Raw genomic sequence first — 10,208 nt, 5'->3', positions numbered from 1 at the left:
CGACGGGAGCCGCTCAGCAGGTAATGGGCTCCTCAACCCTCTATTCCCAATGCTTGTGGTCCTGCTCACTTCGTTGCTGTGTGACAACAGAACGCAAGAGGAGGGAGGCATTGCCCTTAGCAGAGCCTGGGGAGCAGCTGCCAAATCTTTGATCATCGCAGGGGGTTGGTTGTTCCTTCACTTCCCTGCAGAGGAATCCTTGGAAGCATGGGGCAGGCGATAGCGGTGGATGTGGCAGCTACTACAGATGGGGTAATGCTTGCTTTGACTTTCAAGTGGATTTGCTTTCAGGGCACTTCTCCCCCCCCCCCCCCTTCCCTAAATAATCCTCAACTTTTGGGATTTCCAGGTTTGTCTGTCCCACCTGTGCCGTGTTCTATGTGCTGCCACAGCAATTTACAGTGGGGATGGACTTCGTTTTGAGTAAGATCATAACCATGTTGCTTAAAGAATTACTTAAATTACAGGTTAAGCCCCTTTAACCTTTACCTTGGCAACACTCCTTGAACTCTATTTTCCTCCCCTCCTTCTTTTGCCAGGGGACCCTGGGAGTCTCAGGAACTTCACTGTGTGAAATCTCAGTCAATGCAAGGAGTGGGAACCCGACACAAAGGCACTGATTAAACACTGCAACGCTTCTGCTCCGGCATGGAAAAGCAAGCGCTGTGGAAGTGAAACAGCATCGCCCCTTCAGACCAGGCACAAAGCTCCCTCTCTGCCCTCCTTGCTCCTGCCACCCCCAGGACTCCTACTGCAGACTGTTCCACTGGAGCCACTTGACTTCCCCAGCAAAGAAAAGCCAAAGCTCACCGGGATGCTCTCCGAGTTCCGTGACTGAGGGAAGGAGTTATAATCCTCATTTCTTTCATTCATGGAGCCTTATGTGTGTGTTTCAATAGGGGTTTTTCCTCCTGATCACTTCAAGTTCTAACTCCTCCAATGGTGGGTGACAGCAGAGGTAAGTTGTATGGTCCATGCTGCCTCACAACCCACCCCTTGGGAATCGGCCACTTCTCAATGGAGTAGCAGCTGCTTCTCATGCAAGAAGAGGTTCTCATCTGGGCTAGTGAGGCTTTTAATGACCACCCAGGGTGCTTTGTGACCAGCAGGCATGGGAAACAGCTCTCTTTGGGACGATCCGAACAGCACCTGCAGCAATGCAGGCAACAGCTGCTACCTGGACAACAGCATGAGCTTCAACTTGACCTTCCAAGAGCAGGCAGCCGATTTCTACGTTGTCCTCCCCGTGATTTACTCTGTGATCTGTGCTGTTGGGCTCACAGGCAACACTGCCGTCATCTACGTGATCCTCAAGGCCCCCAAGATGAAGACTGTGACAAACATGTTCATCCTGAACCTTGCTATAGCTGATGACTTGTTCACACTTGTCCTGCCCATTAATATTGCTGAACACCTCCTTCACTACTGGCCCTTTGGAGAAGTCCTCTGCAAGGTCATCTTGTCCATAGACCACTACAATATCTTCTCCAGCATTTATTTCCTGACAGTGATGAGCATAGACAGGTACCTGGTTGTCCTGGCTACAGTCAGGTCCAAGAGGATGCCACATCGCACATACCGGGCAGCCAGGATTGTCAGTTTGTGCATCTGGATCCTAGTCACCATCATAGTTCTCCCTTTCATCATCTTTGCCAACGTCTACATAGATGACCTGGAGATCAAGAGTTGTGGTCTCAACTTCCCCAAGCCCGAAAGGTTCTGGTTCAAAGCCAGCAGGATCTATACCCTCATCCTCGGCTTTGCCATTCCAGTATCCACCATCTGCATCCTCTACACCATGATGCTCTACAAGCTAAGGAACATGCACTTGAACTCTAATGCTAAAGCCCTGGACAAAGCCAAGAAGAAAGTCACTATCATGGTCTTCATAGTCCTGGCTGTGTGCCTCTTCTGTTGGACCCCCTTCCACTTGGCCACCATTGTGGCTTTGACCACTGACTTGCCCCAGACCTCCATGGTCATTGGCATATCCTACTTCATCACCAGCCTAAGCTATGCCAACTCCTGCCTGAATCCATTCCTGTACGCTTTCCTGGATGACAGCTTCCGGAAGAGTTTCCGGAAGATGCTGGAATGCAGAACTTCCTGAGCACCGGATTGAGGCTCAGATCCCTTCCCTCCCATGGCTCTGAAGGGCAGCTTTGCAGACTAAGGGGTGGTCAATGAACACACAATGTTCTTTCTTTCACTTATGTGTAATGAATGTGTCTGTATCATTACCACTCACATGGTTTGTCCTGCTTACTTGCAGCTCTTGCCTATTCCCTCTCTGCGCCTCCCATGTCTCAAAGCACCATTTCTATAGTGTTAGTTTTAACCACACACTCTGAAGCATTAAGGGCAGAAAAGGTCCTTTTCAGAGACACATCTACTGCACTGTGGTCCTTTACTGCCATCTGCTGTACAGCACAGACAAGCTGGAGAAGGGTTCTCAGACTAATACCATGCTCAGTCCCCAAGAGCTGTTATGCAGAGGATTGCTTCATGAAGCAGAGCTAATGAGCACTTCCAATGGAACATCAATAAACCAAACAGAGGGTGCCAGATGGGTATTTGGAAAACAAACCATTTTCACATCCACATACATGCATATGTGTGTTATGGCTGTGCTTTTGAGGGATGTTTGGTTTCTACCCCTTATTCCCTCATTCCTGAGCTGTTAACACGAATGGAATTTAAACCAAAAGCAAGACTGGGGTCTTGTGTGTTAAACACCATAAAAATACTGTGGGAATGTGTGTTAGAAGTTATTTTTAACTCCTTGTTCCTGTTAAGTGTCAAATATCTATTTATTTAAGAGTGAGTAATGAAATAAACCTCACAGGAAAAAGAGAGACTGCTTCTTATTTCACCAGAGAAAACCGATGCTGCGTATCCCATATCTTTGCTATGTATTACATTCTACCTACTGTAAAATGCCATAGTCATAGAACAGTAACAAAATTAAGGTGTTTTGGAAGCCACAAGAAAACCTCTAGCAAGAACCGCAGTGACTGTTCCTTTTCTAACAGGTAAAGAGCAAAAGCACATCAACAGAACCAGGATTTGAAAGGAAGAATCAGAAACACCATACCAAAAGCTTTCTCAACCACTAAACCCATGGTGGTAGAGGTGAGCAGGGCTCATCACACTGCAGGGTACCTGTTACTGGTTTAAGGAGGGCTGTCTCAGCTAACCCTTTTCTCTCCAGCCTTTTCCAGGTCCACAAGCACCAAATATGGGCTCTTTTCTGCCCAAATTTCACCAGAAATGAGTAAAACATGGGGCTACAAACAGGTCTAGACAGGAGCTGTATCACACATACCAGACAAGCTACATCCAGCAGTCATCCGAAGTCCATCCAGAACATGGAGCTGGAGATAGGGCTGCAATGTGAGGCCAAAATCCATACAGGAGCCAGTGCTGGAAGCAAGGATCCCTCCAAGAGAACTGGGTTGGAAGGTGCAGGGCTCATCTTAAATAGCCCCCGGAGCAATGGGTGAGGGTGGAGACACCAGGTGAGGCCCCTCAGGGCAATCAAACCCTATCAGTGCCCCCAACACCAAAATTAACCTTCAGCACAGCAGGATGGCGATTTGCTTCTTCCCCTTTGGAAAACCAGAAGAGATTTGTGCATACACCATCTCTTGTGCAGCCTTCCCCATACTGAAGGGGTTAACTTGGGAATCAAAGTGAAGGAGGCATTCCTCCAGATTGAAACTTGCCCAGGAGTTTTTGATACCCAATGTAACATTGCCTTGCTGTAATGATCAAGAGCTGGATCCCCAGTCTCAGCCAGCCTCATGGAGAGCAAACCACAGTGGTGGGACCTTAATCTATCATCTTAAACCCCAGGTTTAGCACCCACTGAGCCGAGTTTCATGGTTCTTCTCTATTTCCCATCAGCTCCACCTTGCAGCTACCACTAAACCATGTGGAAGGTGTCCCTGCCCATGGCAGGGGGTTGGAACTGGATGAGCTTTAAGGTCCCTTCCAACCCAAGCCATTCCATGGTTCTATCATCTACAATCCTATGAAACACAAGGATTGTTCAAAGCCTGGTCCTAGCAGTGTGTGTGTGTTTGCACATGGAGGTGTGTGGAGCGATGCTTAGCAAGCCCCAGCCACAAGAGGAGCAACAGGGAGGGAAGAGATCAGCTCTAATCAGAAGGTGCTAATGGCTCTCAAGAGGTACCTACCGACCCAAGGAATGTGGGGAAAAGGAGGAAAATAGGGGACTGAGGACCATATGGGTGGTTAATTCCAGAAGGAAAGCTGGGTGCTGTGGTCCTGGCTGACCTTTATGGGAAAGGAGACAGGTCCAGCAGCAGATGAGGGATGCAGAGGTGTTGCATGACCCCCCTGGAGCATAACGGGGGACTGAGCCAGCCTGCATGAAGGGGGGTACCCACTGCTTTAGCAGCATTGCCACCTGCTGGCAACGCGCTTCCCATATGGAAAAACCTCTCAGTGCAGGAAACCGGCTCAAAGGATGCACCTGATAGGTGGAAAGGATGCACCTATAAGTGGAAAACCTGATACATCGCATTCAATGGACTTTTCGAGGGTAGGTCACCCGCTTTCAGACCTGACAGTATCCCAGTGAAATCAATGTCACGACTGTCACAGAATCACAGAGGGGCTGAGGATGGAGATCCCCCAGTCTAACCCCTGCTCAAGCACGGTCACCTAGAGCAGAGTGCCCAGGGCTGTCTCTGCTCCTGTTCGAACGTCTCTGAGGATGGAGATGTTACAACCTCCGGACAACCTGTTCCAGTCCTTCACCACTCCCACAAGGATTTTTTTCCCCCTTCTATGTTTAAATGCAATTCCCCATATTTCAGTTTGTGCCTCTTAAATACCACTGAGAAGAGCATGGCTCTTTTTTCCCTGCACCCTCCATCAAGCATTTACAGGTATTGCTTATATTGCTGATCCCTTTCTCCGTGAGGATGAACATCCCCATCTCTCAGCATCTCCTCTTACAGCAGCATCCTGCCTTCATCTGTGCTTGAATAAGATGCTCAGCTCCTCTTTGCTCTTGAGGGGTGCAAGGGGACAAGGAAAGAAGAGTTTTGCATTGGCCAAGGTCTCCCCCCGTGCTTAGAAAGGGCTCTGTGGCCCATGGGTGCACCGAGCTAACCGGTGGGTCCTTGTGTTTCAGCCCGACGGCACTAAGCGGCACTCTCTGCTTTCAGCTCAGCATCGCTGGATCTTCACAGTGCTGCTCAGCCTCACACACAGGCTGCTGCCTGCAAACCCCCTGCAAACAGGGGTTGAACATGCCTGGGATGAACCCCAGAGCACGGGACCAGAGGGCAAAACCCACCTTTGAGATGCTTGCCTGCACATCGCACAGGTTCACCCCAGGGAATCCCTGTGCACGGCTCCTCCGCTTGAGTTTCATCAGGGGCTGGTTTGCTGCGGATCGCAGCATCTCACATCAGCTGCATCCTGATGGCTGGAAGCAGGGAACTAAATCCCCTTAACAGCTCACTGAATAAACCCCTGTCTAAACAAGCATCCCTTGCAGGGTCCGTGCGGTGCCCGGAGGCTGAATCAGGGATGCACACAGCTCCCTCCCATCCTGACCCCCATCCCAGCCTCCTGGGAAGCCAGCTCAGCTGCAAAGCCAGGGCAATATCCTTCCGGGACAGTCCAGGATGGTTTAATGAGGGCAAAGGTGCTGGGTAACCTCGCAGCTCCCTGGTTACAGCAGGAGCTGAAGGCTTTCTGCTTGCTCTTGACCACTGCAGCAAAGCTCCTGCATCCCCCTCTACGGGAAGTACATCGCCTTTCCTGCGGCTGCACCCATAGGGACCAACAGCCCAGGAGGAGTCCGCTTCATCATCCTTGTGTGAGGGAGAAGAAGCCATTTTCCACCCCAGGAGCAGGAATTAGGGCTCATACAGGGCTCATATTCCCACTACAGGCTTTAAAGGCAGCTGAGATAAGAGGCAGGGATCGGAAATTGCTCTTGCTTTTTAAGTCTTTGTGCTGCAGCAAGTAATAAAGGTTGTTTCAATCAATTGTCCTCATCCGAGCTGTGCTGCAGCTTGTTCCCCCTTCCGAAGCTGTAATCCCCTGGTACTTACACAGTCTTACACTGTCTCCTGCTGTTGGTCACGATTTCGGGTGAGAAAAGAAATAATACCCCACTGAGGGATGCAGATCCGGCTCTCAGAAGCATCTTTAGATGGGGAAAAGAATAAAACCAAAAAGAGATTAAAAATGGATGAGCAAAACCTTGGAATAAAGAAGATACGAAGCAGAAGGGTCTCTAGAGGGGACTGTTGAAAGAAATCCAAGAGAGAGAATTTGTCCCTTTTCTGTACAGCCTGCACTTGCCTTGTCATCTGCGGGATGCTGAGAGCCCCTGGGTGTTATCTCGATTGGGGATGATCAGTGCTAACGTGCCATTGATGCTCCCAATGCAAACCTGAGGAAATGGTGACGCTCTGGCTTTACTGCTGCTTCTGGGAGAAACAAGCCTGGTTTGGTGCTTCAGAAGGTCTCAGCACCCCAAGGTTCATAGAATCATGGGCTTTGTAGAACAGGGACCAAAACTGAACACAGCATCCCAGGCCTGACAAGTACAGAGCGGAGCTGGATGGTGACATCTTCATCTCTGATGGTGATGCTCCTGTTGATGCAACCCAGCATCCTGTTGGCTTTCTTGGCCACAGCAGCATCACGTCCACTCCTATTGAGCTTGTGGTCCAAGGCTTGACATCCCCACCTGATGCTGAAGTCAAGGGGACTCCCCAGGCTGGCTCCTGATCTCTCTTTCAGGACATCATTTGAGGACCCTCTGTGGGGACACAGCACTGGCATCTCCCTGTCCCATGTCCAGAACAGACCATGGTCCCATTGCATTTATACCACCCCTGCAGCTGATGCTGGACCCAGGGCTGGTTTTGGGGTGATAAACCCTTGATCTAAGGCAGCAGTGAGGCCTCCAGAACAGCTCCACACTTACTGCCATCATAGGACACCAGACACCCTCCAAAACCCCCATAATCTTCCCAAAGAAACCCCTCTTGTAAAGCCCCATTGCTGCATTCCTCTTCCCCCACCTCCCTTTTGCTGGGAAGGAGGAAGAGGAGTTAATTTAAAGGCAAACACCAAGAATAGCGACAGCAAACATTGCCAAGAGATGCTGCTGGCATTTGTGTTTGGGAAGTGAAGATGCAGAGGGAAAGATCAAAGCTGTCTGAATAGCTTTTAATTACGAGCCTCAATTGCTCTGTTTTCTCTGGGAGAAGTACACAATTATCCAACAAAGCTCTCAGAGTAGAATGAGAAACAAGCCCCAAGCTTCAAGGGCTGTTTAGTGGCTATTTTCCCTTCCTAATACATAATATTTGATGTCTAGATAAAAACCAGGCACTCCCCCAAGTGCCTCCAGCCAAGGCTGCTGCTCACTGCATAGATGGAGAGGCTGGAAAGCTTCTCCTAAGGGGAGATGAGCAACCTGGGATGCACTGAAGGCTGATGATGGCTCTAAAGCACCCACCTGAATGTCCCCTCTCTGGCAGGGATGTGGGCTCTGGCACATCCACAGCATCCCACTTGGGAAGGGCTAATTCCCAGCAAGGGGAAAACAAACCATAGTTTGGGAAGAAGACCTTCAACTGTCCCCATTTTCCAGAGGTGGAATTTCACCAGGACTCGTGCAGGTCTCCATCCCCTCCATCCCCTCCCCTTCTCCTGCACATAGAGCAGAATAAGACACCTTGAGGGCTTCTGAGGTCCAAAGCATCCACGGCACAAAGCCCAGTGGGCAGCTGACTATGGAAAGCAGAGGAATGAGGACTCGGTTTCATGAACTTACCCCTCCGATGAGATCAGAGGCTGGTAATTAATCAGGTCAGATTTCAGCACAGTGGGAAACCTCCCTTGAGACGCAGCGCGCTGCTGCTCGGTATTGATGGAATGCTGTGGATGTAATTACACTTCTCTTAGTCTTCAATGGAGAGAGGGCTCCTCCATGCCATGGGTCACTCTTGGCTGAGCTCCTTCACCCATGCTGACCAGGAGCCAGGGATAGGGAAGGTCAGAGCCAGCCCATCCTACATGGGCATCATTAACACACACTCCTTGGAAGACAAGAGGCAGCACATTGAAACTAAACCCCAGTGCAGACGTCAAAGCAAACTGCAGGGAGATCAGCCCTGGTCCCCTTTCCATCCCCATCTCCAAGGCACCACGGAAGGAAGGGAGCAAGGATAAACACCAGCACCAGAGGCTGGGCTCATTGTCTGCTGGTTTACACTTCACCTCTGGAGGCAAGTGGTTATGTGCAGGAATGTTCTCTGTGGTTAAGCAAAGCAGGAGCAGTGCGAGGTCGAGATGAGGGGAAGTCCAAGATGTGTGAACTAACGACCTGTGCACATGAAGAAGATGCTGCTAATGCCTAACACTGAACAAACATTAAGTCGCCAAATCACAACATGGGATTCCCCTCACACGGGGGAAATCAGACCAAAAAGCCATTAGTCTTGCTCTCATATTGACTCCAGAGCTTGTGTTTCTATTCCCTGTCACTGAATGAATCAGCATGGCACGAGCACTCACTGTACATGGCAGGCTGAAATCACGCACGGAAATCAATGTTTGTAGAGCGGACAGAGCCAGTTCAAACTCTGATCTCCCCTCTGTGGCCATGGGAAAGGGGATCTGACACAACCAAACACCAGACCAAGGGAGGATGCTAATTCCATCAGTGGTTTCCTTGGAAAACATCGAGTTTCCTGCTTGGTTTCTTGCAGATTCATCCTTCACTGCACTGGAAATCTGCTGTTTGGCAGGGCTGGTGCTGCTCGGCTCCTGGCTCTAGCCCATATTGCCTGGCTGCAAGCCTGGAGGGGAGGGAGGCAGCGGATGCTCTCCCTGGCCACTGCAGGCAGGAGGAGCATCCACACAGGAGCTACGTCCCCTCACAGCAGTAACATGCAATGGATGAAAAACCACGTTCTGCTGCAGGAATGGGCTGGATGCACAGGTTATGAGAGCTCCCATTCCAGTAATAGCTGCCAGTGTGGGCTCTGCAGGTAGGATTTCCCACCCAGCACCTAGATACTGCAAAAGGCACAAGGATTTGAGAGTAAGGCAGGAGCAAAAGGCAAGGATGTGCACAATAATGCTGTACAGACTGACAAATGGTCCAACCTGCTCATTACTCAGGGAGATCCCAAGTGATGCACGGAGTGATGGGGTTTGCTCCCAGAGGCCCTTAACCACAGAAGGACCAAAGTCCTAAGGATCCAAACAGTCAAAGATGTTCTCCAGGGGGTGAAGGTGATCCCAGGGGGTGTTGGGTGTTAATTGTGCGCTTCCAACCCCAGGGAGCATTCAGTGAGGTTTGGGATTGCTGGAGCAGAAACCTGGTGTTCAGGAGGAGAGGCAGGAGGTAGGAAAGAGCCCCCTGTGTCCCCAGCTCCACAGGGAGCCGGCATCACTCCCATGCTGCAGACAGCTGGGATTTCACTGCATTAAGGGAGAGGGAGCAAAGTCGGTTTACATGGCTGATGAGCATCGTCGTTGCCAAGATACATAACCATGTTGCTCTATTGATTGATTATTTCACCCTGTCGTGCAAGCTATCCAGGCTTCAGGGTACTGAATAAAGGGTCAAAGGGAGTTTGTGAGTCGTGGGGCTCTTTGACCTGAAGTGCACCCACCCCAGTGGATCCCGTTCCAAGCAGTCCCTTTGCTTGGAGAAATCCTAATATTCCTCCTTGCAGAATGAGTTATGGTTTTAACACATCTGTTATCGTGTGTTTGAGCAAAGGTGGGATGCACCCCAGTCTAAACGGGTGGGAGGGGAGATGGATGCAGCCAATGTGGACCACTCAAAATAGATGTGCATCAGTTCAGCCATGGCAAGGAGGAGCTCCTGATCCCCATCCCCAAAACCACCCTATGCCAAACACCCCTTGGCATCACACAGCATTTGCTCTACTTTCTCATAGTCCATCTCTGTTCCTCATGCAGCACCAACACTCACCTCAAAAGCCTTCTTCACCATAAAGCTGGGGCAGATTTCCCTCTACCCTGCATGGAATTCTACCCTCCATCCCTCCCATCATAACATCCCTCCCACCATAACATCATAACTGTGCTCTCCTCAGCACAGGAGAAGGCCAGGGAGCAAGAACTGGTCCTTCAGACAGCCCTGGGCAGGTTTGGGAGGGATGTGCGTGGTT

The 10,208-nt window shown here is 50.3% G+C and overlaps 1 protein-coding gene across 1 annotated transcript; it reads left to right on the top strand.

Moving 5' to 3' along the window:
• The first annotated feature begins 699 nt into the window (after window positions 1-699).
• NPBWR2 (neuropeptides B and W receptor 2) lies at window positions 700-2,247 on the top strand. Its single transcript, XM_061361721.1, has one exon. The coding sequence runs from the start codon at window positions 1,112-1,114 to the stop codon at window positions 2,108-2,110; it is 999 nt and encodes a 332-aa protein (XP_061217705.1). The 5' UTR covers window positions 700-1,111; the 3' UTR covers window positions 2,111-2,247.
• The last annotated feature ends 7,961 nt before the right edge of the window (window positions 2,248-10,208 follow it).

This window comes from Neopsephotus bourkii, unplaced genomic scaffold (genome assembly GCF_033783945.1).
Source record: "Neopsephotus bourkii isolate Nb327-2 ecotype Australia unplaced genomic scaffold, CSIRO-AGI_Nbou_v1 NB_1060, whole genome shotgun sequence".
Lineage (NCBI taxonomy): Eukaryota > Metazoa > Chordata > Aves > Psittaciformes > Psittacidae > Neopsephotus > Neopsephotus bourkii.
Note: the sequence above shows the minus strand (reverse complement) of the source record. Positions and strands in the feature narration are given on the sequence as shown.

Excerpts from the sequence above, each read along its gene's own strand:
- NPBWR2 (XM_061361721.1), top strand. The coding sequence starts at position 1,112 with ATGGGAAACAGCTCTCTTTGGGACGATCCGAACAGCACCTGCAGCAAT.